General features: G+C 26.0%; 1 protein-coding gene across 2 annotated transcripts in view; it reads right to left on the bottom strand.

The window, feature by feature from the left end:
- Positions 1-16,247, bottom strand: part of LOC101238972 (uncharacterized) — a 57,240-nt gene that overhangs the window by 31,106 nt on the left and 9,887 nt on the right. For both annotated transcript variants that reach the window (XM_065813153.1, XM_065813154.1), the window contains exons 3-14: positions 14,280-14,389; positions 12,770-12,974; positions 12,022-12,227; positions 10,765-10,937; positions 9,726-10,022; positions 9,363-9,652; positions 8,985-9,181; positions 8,566-8,768; positions 6,123-6,203; positions 5,858-5,995; positions 5,323-5,667; positions 2,903-3,043 (exon numbers count right to left, since the gene is read on the bottom strand). In XM_065813153.1, coding sequence (XP_065669225.1) covers positions 2,903-3,043; positions 5,323-5,667; positions 5,858-5,995; positions 6,123-6,203; positions 8,566-8,768; positions 8,985-9,181; positions 9,363-9,652; positions 9,726-10,022; positions 10,765-10,937; positions 12,022-12,227; positions 12,770-12,974; positions 14,280-14,389 — 2,386 coding nt within the window. The remainder of the gene's footprint in view (positions 1-2,902; positions 3,044-5,322; positions 5,668-5,857; positions 5,996-6,122; positions 6,204-8,565; positions 8,769-8,984; positions 9,182-9,362; positions 9,653-9,725; positions 10,023-10,764; positions 10,938-12,021; positions 12,228-12,769; positions 12,975-14,279; positions 14,390-16,247) is intronic.

The raw sequence follows: 16,247 nt of genomic DNA, 5'->3' as shown, positions 1-16,247 counted from the left end.
TACTTAAAAAAACATTTGACAAAGCTTTTTATGTGAATCAATAACTTCCTATAGATTATTTTTTAAAGGATATATGATACTACTTTCAGCGCAAAAAAAAATTTTTTTTTTGATATATCAATTACATCACAAAACGAGCTGATAAAGTGTCGCATGAAAGAGATTGCAGACAATACAATAAATAAATCAAAAAGTCTATATATAGTTTTATTTTGCTGATTAAAATCAAACAGTTAAAATTTCTTTGACACAAATCCACCACAAAAAGAGCTAATAATGTGTTGTAGGGAAGAAATTAAAGATAATATAATAGAAAAATCCAAAAGTCTAAATATTTTTCTATTATTACTGATAAAACCTTAAATAGTTCAAATTTCTTTGGTCATTAGATTTCTTAATTCCAATTTAAACATAAAGAAAGAATTTATTAAGTTAATACATTCCAACAGTGTTACTGGTATAATAATTAGTTTTTTATTACTTACCAAAACGCTTATTGTGTGTTTTACTTTAAATTATTTCTTTTCTTTTTTTCTTTGAAGTACCCTTTAGAACTCTCTGTCTCATAGATATGTCTAAATACCATTTAATTGTGCAATCATTTAATTGTGCAATCTTTTAATTGTGCAATCTTTGCTACTGCTTAATCTCTACTGAAGTTAATATTAGGTTTTGATTTTTTTTGTTGTTGCAATGTACATAACAGGAAATATTTTTTATATAACTTTTAATTGCATGGTTGTTGCATTTTTTATATTTTGAATATTAGTCAGGTGTTAAAAGATATTTTCTCTTAAAAATATTGTTGATCAGTATCTTCAAATATGCTATGAACAAGTTTAGAAATGGTTCACAAAATAAATGTTTCAAAGAAAAGCTTAAAACTTTACTTATTGCAAGAAATAGAGCTAATACTCCTTCAGAATCCGTTTCAAATTATTTTAAATTAGTTATCAATGTTCCTTTGATAGACCACCTGAGTACTGAGTTAAAAGATTCAATGATACAACTTTTAAGTCTTATAAAGCACCAGTCTCTTAGTTCCTACTTTCTAATCATTTGTTTTTTGAAAAATGATTGCAAGAATTCAATGTTCTTATTATACTAGTTGGAAAGAATAAAATCATTTTTCTTAACAACTTTGATATACCATACCCTTTACCAAAAGCTTTATCAGACTTAGTTATTATTGCCAGACTAAAGGCTTTATTAGGTAAGCTTGAACTGTGAGACATTTGGTTAAATTTCTCTAAACTGGTTAAATTTTAAAAATGGATTGTAAAGTTAGCAGATGCTAACTTTGAAATCCATTGCACATATGATTTCCATGAGAAGTCAGTAATGAATGATAATCCAAGAAGTTGTAAAGAATAGGACTCAGTAGAGGGTTGCCATTCATTGATATAGAAATGTCAACAGTATTGCTATAGTTGTTTGCAGTAAATAACTGAGTTTTATTGGGGTTAAAGTTTACAAGCCACTGCAAGCCCCAATATGTTACAGAAGTGAGATCAGATTTAAGATCAGCTGCTTGTTCTAAGCAATCAAAAAGAGAAAGCTTTTTATCAAGACAGAAGTATCAAGAAAGAAGTATATTGAGTTTTCAGGAAACAGGACCACGTTAGATGTAAGGTTGTCAGGAACATTAATGTGAATAATAAACAAAAGTTACTTCTACTTTACCCTTAACTTCATATAAATGGGGGCAAAACTTTCCGTTACTTAGATGCCAAAAGGGTTATAAGAGAATGGTAAGAAGAAGTTGCAAAGCAAAATGATAAAAGAGGTCTAAATAGTTTAGCTTAGCTTTAATGAATATTCACACAGAGTTATCTTTAGACAGTAAACAAGTTTTTAATAAATTTGCTATAACTACATGTGGATTGTGTTTTAAATAAAATTTAAATATAATAAAACTATAATTTTTAAAAATTATACTTTTATTATATTTAAATTTTATGCTACCTTTAGTTAAACAGCTATTTTCATAGTCTTGTAATATCTTTGTAAAAACATCATTTGACATTGATTAGTTTTTGGAATAAAGTATTTGAATTCTTTATTTCTGTTATTTTTCCTTTTAGTATTTATATAAAATGTATTCATAACTAAAAGTTATTTATGTACTTATATACAAACTTTATTTACAGTTGTAAAATGTTTAAAAAAAGTATTTTTGCAAGATAGTGTCAGGACATGAAGGTCTTTATTAAAACTGCCAGTCATAATGAGCTTGTGAACAAATAAACAGGCTTTTCCCATTTACTTAGTTATAAAAATTTGTTATTGTAGTCCCTTATACCTTGAATTTTTGTTATAAATAAAATTTATAAAGTACTGGGTCTCATATTGTTTTCCCACACCAAAACACCTGAGAAATGGTTGGTGCCATTTATTACCAAAAATATTTCTCTCCAAAAGTATATAAAGATGTGTATTTAAAAAATTTAAAGTTTTTAAATAAAAATCATTTTTTTTTATAAATTCATTGTAAAAAAACTAACATTTTAAAACAAAAATTGAAAAAAGGCACACAACAAAAGTTCATCATTTATGACCACAGGAGATATAAAATTTTGCAAAAAATATTTTCAGTCATAACCCTAATGGACATATTAGATATTTTTCAGCTAAGTGTTATTATCAAATAATATTTTTGCAAAAATCATTTTTTTTATCTCTAGTGACTGTTTTAGCGTCATAAATTAATATTTAAAGAATTATTGAAACATTTTTTATAAACTATACTCAATCTGCCAAAGATGGGGTTGAAACTAAAATAATGAGATGGGCATACTTTTTTTTTGGAGTTACACAAAATATTTCCTGTACCAGCCCCTGTACATCTATAATAATATTGTAACTAATCTAATATTTACATACAAAAAGAAAAAAAAAATACCAAAAAGAAAAAATCCACTCTTTTCAGCATTACTCTTTCCTTGAGCTTCAAAATGAATAATACCTTCATCAGTATCAAACTGTAAACTAACATTCATACATGTCAGTATAAGGTCACTAGGACTGCGTGATGAAATTTCACCTTAAAACAAAATTTTTAAAATACAAGTATGCTTAAAAACAGTAAAAACAATACAAGAAAACATTAAATATGAACTAAATAAGAAATATATGTATAAAAAAATGAAAACTATGTTATTTATATATTTAAAAAAAAAAACATTTTTAAATGTTTTTTTTCATGTTTGAATGTTTTATTTTTAACTAACCTGAACTTCGTTTTGTTTCATTTTTAACTAATCTTACTTATAAATAATTTTTTTTTTAAAAGTATTTACATTTTTTTGCTTTAACTATTAGGTATTTTTCAGTTTATCTTCAATAACAATTTTAAATAATATTCAAAATATTTTAAATAGTTAAAAGTTAATAAATTAATTTATTTAAAGTATAAAATATTTTAAGTACAAAAAACTGTCCTTTTTTTAAAAAACATTTTAGAGAAAACAGTTTTAAAAACTTGTTACCTTAAAATTGTTTTTTAAAGGATTCAAAATTTTAATGCTTTTGAAAACATAACTTTTTAAAAACCTTCAAGGGGTAAAATTTATAAAACTCTTAAATACTTTCATTTTACTCTATATATTTAGTTTAAAACACAATTTGTTAAAATTGAAACACACTAAGAAATAAGTTTGAAAAAAATAACTGTGGGGTAAAGCATAAATGGCAATGATTTTTATCTGATGCGATAAACTATGTATTGGTGCTGAGCCTCTTTAAAGCAACGGTAATAATAAACACAATTCTGAGGAGAAGTTTATTACCACTACTACATAAATTATGGTTACACAAAAGCAATAATGTTTTTTCTTTATCTTATACCTCCTATCATTTTATATTTATCCATTTTAAATATTGATATATCTATGTATATGTACACTTGTTTTAAAGTAAGTTAAACTTTTGTATTTAATAAAGATTTATGGTTACTTAAGTGTTCTGTTTTGTTTTAGGTATACTTTAACTAAAAAATTACTGTTGACTATGATTTGTGTATAAGCTTTTTCTTCTTAAAATAAATCTGTGTTTATTCTGAACATCTGTTCAATTTTCTTTGTTTTTATTACTTATCTTCCTTTATATAAAAAGTTTTTTTAAAAGAAATGCTTCATATTTCTCTGTGGGCTTTCATTGCTCAGTCTAGTTCAAGCACCACAAATTACCTGCATCAAATATAACATTAAAAAAAATTTATGAAATAAGTTTAAGAAAATTTTAAAAACTTCAACATTTAGATGAGAATTCTACAAGTATTGTAAATTATTTTAAAACCTTTTAAAAAATAAACTCAATTATCACAAAACAAACATAATGGTATTAGAAATGAATAATTGAAGGTTATTATAGTCAAGGAGACTACAACTTTTTTATTTTAAAATTGTTTAACTATTTATAATTTATATTTTTTCAACATAGAGTACTAGTCTTATAATTTAATGGCGTGTCTCACACTATAATATAATTTTAACAATTAGCCAGATTAACTATTAACCAGATTAGCCAGATTAACAAATATCCAGACTAGCCAGTGCAATTTAAGACTTATTTAAAAAAACATTCAAGCCTTGTGTTAAAAAAAAAGGAGCAACTACTTAACCCAAAACTTTGCAAACAACCTATACAACTTTCTTACCAATAAAATTAATAGAAAACGAGGCAACTTTTCATTTTCTATCCTAAATTTGAAATGATTCCGTCTTACAATAAAATACTCATTATCTATACAAACATATCTCCTTATTTTTTTTGTACGCTATTTCCTTATTTTTTAACTTTCAAATGTTTCATAACTTAAATTCAAATTTTTTTTATAACTTATAGATTAGGAATGTATCAGAGATGTAATGGAGATTTATTGGAGGCTGAAGCCTAAACTAAGATTCACAAAAAGTAATTTTTAAATTTAACTTATTAATAATAAAGCAAAATTGTATTAATCTGTTACTCAACAAAATACACTGCATTCTAACAAAGTTTGATAGAATGCACTGTGTTCTAAATTTAAATCTTCATTTTAACTATTGATTTAAAATTAGTGGAGCCAGAAAAATTCGATGGAATTTCCTACTTTCTGAAGTCATAGTTTCTTAACATCTTTATTATATATGTATTTTGCTAAACTATGATTCTATTGCAATAACATTAACTACACCACTGATACACTTTCAAAACATCCCTAATATAGATACAGTAACATAATATGAGGTTTCAACTTTATTATTTATTTTTCTACAATTATGCAAAACAATATTTAAGTAATTTCATAAAACTCAATTAAAAACCAAAAAAAAAAAATACCAGAAAAATCTATTTTGTAAAGTTTTTCTGATGCAGAAAATGTGCCTTCAATAAACAAAGCCATAATTTGCTTTTTTGAAATTTCATGTGCAATCGAATTTCTTTTTTCTTCTTCAGATCTTCTGGAGGCTAAATGATGCATTGGTTGAATTGGACGGAGTTCAGATTCAGTTTGATCTGGATTTTCATTTTGATTTTCATCTTTAGATTGAGTTTCAGATTTTGTGTTTATTTGTTTTAAGCGCATAACAACATCTTTTATGCTTAACTGACTTTCATATAAACGCACAAATTCAGTATTGTGAATTTTTGCAACAAACTCATGACTAGTTGGAGTAATACTGCCTAAAAATATTTAAAAATTCAGCATTAAAAAAAAATTAAAGGTAAACCCTGTTTTATATAAATAAATTGAAAAAATAAGTAATCAAAATTAAATTGTTTACAAAATAGTAAAACAAGGAAGCAATCAAAATTTATAAAAAAAAAAAAAAAAAAAAAAAAAAAAATTTAAAAGTAATTTTTAAAAATATACCAACAACTTCAGTTTCAAGAAAAAAAGAGTTTTTATTTAAAAATTGACAAAAGTAGTCAATGCTGTCTATATCACTTGATTCTGGTCCCATAAATGCACACTTTGAATGTGAAGCAAGTTTGCCAACATAATTGATTCCTTAAAGTTAATATTTAAAGTTAACTTTAAATATTAAAGTTAAAAAAAAAATAAAAGCTTGTTAATATAATCACAAGTACAATCATTTGTAGTGTCTTATTTTATAACATTTAACAATTATTTGCACCTGTCATTGGCTGTAATTCAAACAAACTTGTATTGTTAAAATATGAAAGTTCATCTGTCATTTCTTTGGCCATCAGAAAACCTGAAATAGAATTACATTAATGTATTAACAATGCCCAAGTAAATGACCCATTCTTCTTATTTAAATCAAAAGTAACTTTAAGTTATTGAAAAATCTTAAACTTGTTTTTGTCATAATATACTTTTGCAACTTTACATGATGTAATAAGCTTATAATAAGCTCATAATAAGCTTTCAATTTTTAACAAAAATAAAACTTAATACAAGCTTGAGTCATAGACAAGACATGCGGTTGTGGTGTAGTGGTAGAGCGCTCGCTTCATAAGCAAGAGGTTCCGAGTTCGATTCCCAGCACGTCCCTGGTAGTACCGCGCTCAACTTGTTTCTCCGCGCAGCGGCCTGGTTCGTCAAGGTTAGTGTTTCGGAGTTATAAAGTTGAGAGAGGGTGATAACCACAAGTAGCCTCCTCATCTGTAGTGGCCCTCTCGGCTTTGGGGAGGTGAATTATAAAAAAAAAAAAAAGACACAAATGAAGGAGTCAAGGTAAGCGATTAAGGTTCTCAGTCACAAAGTTAACTATCTGACTAAGAGATTGAGAAATACAGAAGTTATGAGCTTTAGAGCCACCGCACAAAGTTAAAAAGAAAAAAAAACATTTAATCTAATTAAACTTTAATTAAAAATATGAAAAACAGTAAACATTATAAAAAATAAATTTTGCTTAGTTAAAGCAATTTATAATTAATTTATCATGGAAAAAATTTAGACACCCCCTGCAACATGGTTTTTAAAATAAAATTAAAAACGGTATACTCCATTTAGTGACAGTTAGCATTGCTATACTCCATTTAAAGACAGTTTACATTGTCACTAAAACAAAAAAAATCATAATACCTGTAGATACCATTATCCAAATATAATTAAATTTTGCAATTAGAACCAATTTTTTTTTATATGAAATGTTTAGGAGAAAAGAATATCTTTTTTCTCTAAAATTAAATATCGTGTGAAAAAAATAGTTCCTATGCTGCTGTAATTATGTTTTAATCTAATATTTATACTAGAAAAAAAATTCTTAGAAAATAGGTTTTAGAGATTTTGGAATGTAATCTTTGGAAATTCTCTGGAAAATCCTCAACAGTGTCATTAACAAGGGTAAGTCTACCATTCCATTTCTAATACATAGGTTTGATCTTATTACCTCTAGCAAAAATAAGGCAAAACTATTTGCAAAAAACTTTTTCTCTAATTTGATTCTTGAATCTAATGGTCACACACTACCTAAGATTTCAGAGAAATAGGCTAATCCATTGTTAAAAAACTCCTCAATCAATCTTCTCTCTATTATTCGCAGGATCTTTTAGTCTTTAACTACCAAATTTATAATATCTTGAGTCTGATAACTTACTCTCTGACAATGAATACGGATTTCAAAGCTCTTGTTCTAAAGCTGACTTATTCTAAAGTTAACTATTAAGTTGATTAATCATGTTGATGTAGTTGATCTTTGTATAACTCCTCCTGTTAAATAAATTCAATGGACTTAAATGGCAATTAAAACATCAAATTTTAAACAAAATTTAAAGTTGTAAAAACCTAGAACATGAAAATATATTACATTACCTGAAAAGATCTTGCCTTTCTTTCAGTATCAAAAAAAATTTTGAGTTCATCTGTTTCAGATTCTAGTTTTAAAATTGGATTTTGAAGTATTTTTAAATCAGATAAAGTCTGTTGACTAACCTGCTCCAGTGATATATGGTTGATCCAGTTGATCTAATTAATTATTAATTATTAAAGTTAATTACTATAAAGATTCTATTGTGCATTAAATATAGTAGGAAAGGCAAGGGCTATTGCTCTTGATATATCAAAGGCTTTAGATAAAATTTTGCATGCTGTTCATCTCCATAGGCTTGCTTCATAAGGTGTATATGGGAAAATTTTTAAGATTATCAAATTATTTCTTTCTAATCACTTTGTTAAAATTATCCTTGAAGGCCAAAATTCTTGTTGTCCTTGAAGAACAATACTCTTTTTCATTTCAATTAATTCCTGGGGTACCACAAGGTTCTATCTTTGTCACTATATTGTTTCTCATTTCTATAATAATGATCTTCCTTACAACTAATTTTTAAATATTAAAGTGTAGTCTTGAAGTCTCTAAAAAAACCTAACATAAAAGTTTTTGATTAAATTTTTCCATTGATAGAAAAATTAAATTTTTTTTTTTTTTTTTGATTTAATTGCTTTTTTTTTAAGCGTTTTTTTAATTTTCTAGTTTTTTTATTTTCTAAACAAAGAAATTATTAAAAATACGTAAAAGATTGAAAAGAAAGTGTTAATTAAGGAATTAAGGTCAACTACTCACCTCATAAGAATAAGGACTACATACATGTGTACATAAAAATAAATCATCTTACAAAGCTCATCAAATTTCAACCATGGAACACCTTCCATTGCAATGTGGAATATTTCATTGACCATGAGTTCAAGTAACACATCTTCTTGACATACTTGAACAACCATATTTTGTTGTTGTTCATTGCCTTTTAAAACAACTTCTATTATTGATTTACTTGTGAGCTGATTTGGGTTAGCATTTGACTGAGATTCACCATTAAACCTTTATTTAAACATATAGCTATTTAAACATATAGATATTTAAACATATATCTTTTTAAACAGTTTCCTAATTATTTATTTAAATTAGATTTAAAATTTAATTTAAATTAGAAAATAATAATAACTAGGATTAAAATACATAAAAACTGTTTCTTACTTAAAAACTGGGGAATGGAGTTTCATCATAAACGCAACAAAATAAAAAACTGTTTCTTACTTAAGAACTGGAGAATCGAGTTTCATCATAAATGAAAGCGTTGAAAATTGAACTTCATCAAGATGCTCAAAATCAAAATAATTTTCAGGAACAAACGAAACATTATTAAATTGTAATCTGAGCTCGCTTATGTTGCGAGCAGGAAAGTAACCATTGAGATTTAAATTATTGTCTATTTTTTCCATCTTTGCAAAAACCTAAAAAAAGTGAAAAAAAATGCAAAACTAAGTTATCAACTAATCAAAAAATAACTCAACTTTGACACAATAAGTATAAAACTTCTAATGTCATTTATAACCTTGCCTCTTTAACTCCTATCAATTTTTTATCTTGCCTCTCTAACTCCTATTTAAACTTAAATAATCAATATATACATACACTTTTTCCCAACATAATGATATTCCCCTCTCCTTCGATACTCCATGGTGATTCAGTTAAATAAGAAGTGGTCACTGTTAAATTGATTCCTTTTAAATTAACCATGTTTCCAGCTAGGAGCCAATCTTCAACAACCATAACATCTAGTTTAATTTGTTGTGTTTCCACAAGAATAGATAACTTATTAAAAATAACTTCTTTTTCAAAAATGAATAGATCGGCTTTATATTCTTCAGCCAACATAGAAGATTCATTTGGAACAAATGTCTGCATAATGTCTTTAAATTTGGCTAAAAAAAAGTATGAAAGCAGGATTGCAAAACTTATAGAAAAAAAAGCCAAACACTTCTAAATAATAGTTACCTTGCAAAGTGTCTTTTGAAAGAATATTGACATTAGAGCCATTTATTAAGAAAATAGCAGAGAGGCCAACTTTAGAAGAGTATACAGATGTATTAAATTTGATATCTTGAAATTTAGGTTGTTCTGCTTCAAAATTTTCAGCTGTTTTTTTCACAATTTTAGGATCATCAATTACCCAGCGCAACATTTTTCCTTCAGGCATTGCAACAGTATTACTTTCTGTCATGAATTTTTCAACAAAATCTCTTTGGGGTGTACTCATTATTACAGGAATGGATAGGATGCACGATGAAAAACCTCAAAATTTTAAGAACTCAAATTTATTAAAAAAATTACAACTATAATTAACAAAAAGTTAAAACAATTAGTTTTAAATACAACTATAATTAACAAAAAGTTTAAACATTTAGTTAATTAATAACAGGTTTCTGTATGAGGATTACTTCACAACAAAATATATTAATGTATATTTTCATTTTAATAGATGCATACATGAACTACAGCTTGTATGAATTGTATACAAGTGTCCATAGATTACAGGTAATATCTTTGATGTGTATACATATGTACAAAGATGGTCTAAATTTTAGGATTATTAAAGTTTGAATAGACAAACATTTTGCTTAAAAAAATCATTGGTTAAGGTTTCAACCATGTAGAATCTACTTTTAAAAAATAAAAAAAGAAAACTGATTAGAGTTGCAAGCATGACTAGGTTTTTCTAAAATAAAAATTATTTACATTATTTTTGTTTAAAAAAAAATTGAAAAATAAAAATAAGAAATGAATGAAATTTACGGTTGACATTATACTAGGTTGGCATGATGTTAAGGTTAACCTTAAATTACATTTCATTTTGAATATTCATATATAACTATTCTTTTTTCGTTTTTTGCACATAAAATGCTACCTAAAGCATAGATAAAATGCTGCAGTGAAACTTTCAAATTATATATAAATATTTTTACTTATATCTACATATAAGTAAAAATATTTATATATAATTTGAAAGTTTCACTGCATAAAAATAAAAACTCACTACTGGTAGTAGCTTCAAGAAAAGGCATGATTCCTTCCTTAATATTGATGTTTAATTTTTGATTAATCACTTCTCGTGGCTTTTTCCCTTCTAATTTTTTGAAGAATCCAATAGAAGCTGAAGCTGCACTTTCAAACAACTGTATAACAAAGAACTCTTTGTCATGTTCAGCACTATATTAAAGTAAAAAAGATTTTTAAATTAAATAAAATAAAAATAATAAAAAATGAATTATAAGCCATCAATTTTTTTCTTAAAAAAACTAAAACACCTTATAACTTTTTTAATATAACTTTTCATAATAAGTAAATATATTTTGCTCAAGTTATTTGTCAAATATGGTGATGCTGCTACTGCTGCTGTTGCTGATGATGATGATGATGATGATAATGATGATGATGATGATGATGATGATGATGATGATGATGATGATGATAATGATAACGATGATGATGATAATGATGATAATGATGATAATAATGATAATGATGATGATGATGATGATGATGATGATGATGATGATGATGATGATGATTATGATGATGATGATGATGATTATGATGATGATGATGATGATGATGATGATGATGATGATGATGATGATAATGATGATGATGATAATGATGATAATAATGATAATGATGATGATGATGATGATGATGATGATGATGATGATGATGATGATGATGATGATGATGATGATGATGATGATGATGATGATGATGATGATGATAGTGATGATGAAAACCAGGGTTTTAAGATATTTATTATTTCAATCTGAAAAAAATACTGTAAAAAATGTGTAAATAAATAAAACACAAAATTATGAATAAAACTCAATAACATCCCAATGAGAACATTTGATGTGGACCTCATGTGTCTTTAAATAATAGCCAGACTCAATTTATGGGATAGCGTAAATGTAGGTCTTATGTCGCTATGGTATTTTTACCACTGCTAGCGGCATATAGCCCATATATGGCTATTATTTATACCGCTTAAGTGTTACTAAACACCATAACCATATATGGCCTCCCACACATCAAGTGTGGGAGGCCATATATGGTGTTTATAAATTATGGCAAGCAAAAAAATAACAAGTTAATAATTACCAGAAAAATACTTGTATGAGTACATTTTAGGCTTTATATAACCATAAATGTTTAGTATATATATATAAGTTTTTTTTGTCTAATATAAATTAAAGCTTAAATAAAAACGAATACTTAATAAAAAATATTTAAAAAATGCACTCACTAAAAAATGAGTTCAAAGTAGTCTAAGGGTTTAATAATAGCAGAAAAAATGACACTACTTAAAGCTTTTGGTACTAAATCAAGATCACCAGAAAGTGTCTCAAATTCAACATTAAAATGTGTTTTTAAAAACTCATCAACATTGAAATCAGCAAATGAGTCATCTGTTTTCATAACCATATCATCTTGATTCTCATCTTTGTGCACCTTAAAAATAATTTTTTTTAATAAACAATTTTTATTTATTAAATAATGTTTATTTAGACAGGTTAACCATTTTTAAAACATGTAAAATATATATCATAGAGTTTAAAACATATATCAAATATATATCACAGAAGTAAATATTGATCTAAAAAATAAATGATACACACCTAAAACTTAATACAATAAACAAAAGACAATATAACTAGTGAGGGAAAAAATGTTAAATATAAAAATAAGACTATATTTATAAAACTATTAAATAAAATTTCTTACTATAAAAAATAACTTGATAATTAATTGAGTATACTTAAATTAATTGTAAAATACTAACTCAGAAGGTTTATGCAAATATATATAATAATAAACTATAGATTAAGTTGGTTTTCCTCCAATAACTTTTTAAATTTTCTTCGTTAGATATTTTAAAATTTTTTGTTTTATTTTTTTGATAGAGCACAGACTTTATTTATTGGATCATTTATTGCTTTTTAAATAAATTCTATTTACTAACTGGATGCAAATAGAAAAAAATTAAAGTAAACCTTTAAAAATGTTGATCTAAATGGGCCATTAATGTCAATGACCATACTTTTGTAACTTGTGTCATTAGTTGAAATGATGATATCAGTTTTGCCATTTGAAGTTTGCAAATGTCGAGGAGTCAAAACTACAAGTCCTTCATGTATACTGCATTCAAAAGTATGTTTATTGTTCTCATGTATTTGAATTCCTGAACATAAGGTTGACCTAAATTTTTTAAAGAAAGTTTTTTTTTTTCATACTAAAGAGTTTCATTCACATAACTTAATTTTTCAACACCAACAACATTATTATTAGTGATGTACCAATGAAAAAGGCCAATTGTGACTAAAAATAGGGTTTAATGTATGTATATAAAAGTAATATATTAATATTATGTATGTAATTTGTATATATAAGTTGCACCTATGCACCAGTAGTGGTTTAGCCTATTAGCTAATGTCGATGCAGCGGCTCATGTCAATTAATCAGCTTAAATAATCAGCTGATTAATCTGCTGATAGTTAAGTTGATTATTTGGCATTGGTCATTGGATCAACATTGGCTAAAAGGCCAAACCACTACTGGTGCATAGGTACAATTTATATATGCAAATAACATACCTAATATTAATATAATACCTTCATATACATACATTAAACCTTATTATTAGCCACAATCAGCCTTTTTCATTGGTACATCACTAATTAAACTAGGAAACAAAAAAAAGAATTTCAGTCTGCTACCTGAGAAAAACCCTGTCAGTCTGACTAATTCTGACATGCTGATTACAGTGGTGCAATTAGAATATTTGTATCACATCAGGTTTTTGAGTTATATCATTTTACATTTTTGGTAAAAAGGCTGTAGCTAGCTTTTATATTGCTTAATGTTGTTGTACACTTGTTGTGATGTGTACTTTACTTTTAAATGTTTTATCTTTTTTATTTTAGACTGACCGTGTAGTATTTTCAAAACAATATTAAGAAATTTAAAAGGGGTTGCTTGAATCTTCCATACTATTTCTGTTATATCTGTGGACATTTTACTTCCTGTGATCAGTGGAAACAACTTACAAGAAAAGTGAAGGTTGCCTATCATCACTACTTCGGCGTCAAAGTATGTGACTAAGACAGAACCTAGGCGCCACATATTTGCTGCAGTGTTTGTTATGTGGGGCTGACCCAGTGGCTAAATGGCAAAGGAAAATCTATGCCGTTTGTGGTACCAATGATATGGCGAGAGCCGAGAGATCTGCTACTTATGCATGACAAATATTGCTGGATTCTCCAAGAAAAATAAATCAGCTATTCATTATCCAAAGCTCCAAATTTGTTACAAAGCCGAACAACAATTTCATATTTTCGTAATAGGGACGTACAGCTTGGTAATTATGTTTTCAATGACATACTTAGAATCAGCAGGTCAAAATGGTCTTAGTACGCTTAATAGATCTCAGGTAGCAAAAATGTTGTTCCCAAGTGTTATTATTGTTAAAAGTTACTGTTAAACTGATAAAAAAAATAAAAATACTTGGCATTTAAGTAGACACTTGTCTTTTCATCCAAACTACTTTTCATATATTGAAGGAACACATTTGCAAGAGTACATTTTCCTTTCAACTGATGATAGGTTTGGTTAACCTAAAAAATATTACATGGTGTTCAAGAATCAGATTCAATAAAAGATTCAGAATATTTTAACAGAATAATAAACCCAAATAATATATTAGCTAAAAAAGTTTTTACTACGCTTTGAGAAAGAAAAAAAATAAAAAAAAAGAAACTTTTTTTTTACTTGATTCGAAGGCAGAAGATAATCAAAATCAATTAACAATAGTATGCATAACAAGCCTACTTAACTTATAATGAATAATAATAATGAACAAAGACCTGAACTTCATTTAAAATGCTATGCTAAATATATAGAATAGTAATTTATTAATAGTAATTTTGAACTATATAAAGAATTTATTTATGATAATGATGATACTGAAGTAAATATTTTACAAAAAGTGTGACAAATTAAAGATTTCTTGCACTATAAACTGGATAGCTTTACTTACCCTCTTACTGTTTTTTTAATTAACTATTCCAAAGAGACTTATGAGGTAGCGGAGCTGGTGCTTACATTAGTAATAGAAATAATTTTAAAGTAAATAATAAAAGCTTTTATAAAAAAATTTAGAAATTTCATTGTAAAAGGCAGAAATTATAGGGATTGAGTTTCAATAAAATATCAAATAGAAAATTGTGAACATTTATATGCCTCCAGATGGAAATGAAGATGAAAAACTGAAAAAAGGTTATTCAAATATGTTATTTTTAAGTTACTTGGGATTTATTAAAGTTCATATATAATGAGTCAACTATGTTAATGGTGTTGCTCCAATAAGTAGTTGTGGTCATGATCAAATAAGTAAAAAGTTTATTAAACATTGTATATCACAATGCACTCATTTTTTAACAAAAATGAATAATGGTTTTATTAGTACTAGATGTTTCCCCCAGGATATAAAATAAGGTTTGATAAAATCTGTATTGCTTTTTTTGATAAATCTTGCAAAAAAGCAATTTTATATCAAATTGAGAAAAATCATGATGATAATAGAATCATTCCAATTTGTCAACTCGACTTCAAAAAGAGGTACAAATATAACTACAGAAACCAAAATAAATTTGTTGCAGTTTCAATTCCATTGATTTGAAAAAAGCTTTTGGCAGCTGTGTCAACAAATTTATTCACAACAAACTCAAAAACATAGGTGCGAGTGAAAAAACTTTAAAATGGATCTCTTCATATTTAATAAACAGAAGGCAGTTGTTATCGGAAGTTCTATATCTATAAGAAAGAGTAGTAAAATTAAAGAACATTTATGAGTTAATTGCTTTTCAAAATTTATATCTACTGAGTGCAACAGAATTAGATACTTTCTTTTTTGCTGACAATACAAAAAGTAATTGCAAGTACTGATTCCATTAAACAGTTAATTGGTTTCGTAATTTAATATTTGGTTTTATAACAATTGATGATAAAGTAATAGAACAATAACAATGAATATTCCCAATATCACAAAAACAAGGTAAAAAATATACTCCTGGTTATCATTTTGATATGATTTTTCTAACAATTATTAAATAAATGTTATTAAGTTTATAATGATTTGAAAGATAAAAATACAAAAATGAGATACAAACTAACAACATTATCAAATTTCTAATCAAAACAATCAAATTATATAAACTTCAATAGTTTAAAGGATTCTATTAAACAGTATATTCAATGTTTTTTAAACTTACAATTGATGAATGTATGTATTACAATTTTAGAAAGTACATGTATACTATATTACTATTACAAAAATAATAAATGTATATATATGTATATATATATATATATATATATATATATATATATATATATATGTATATATATATATATATATATATATATATATATATATATATATATATATGTATATATATATATATATATATATAT

Source organism: Hydra vulgaris, chromosome 12 (assembly GCF_038396675.1).
Source record: "Hydra vulgaris chromosome 12, alternate assembly HydraT2T_AEP".
Taxonomy (NCBI): domain Eukaryota; kingdom Metazoa; phylum Cnidaria; class Hydrozoa; order Anthoathecata; family Hydridae; genus Hydra; species Hydra vulgaris.
Note: the sequence above shows the minus strand (reverse complement) of the source record. Positions and strands in the feature narration are given on the sequence as shown.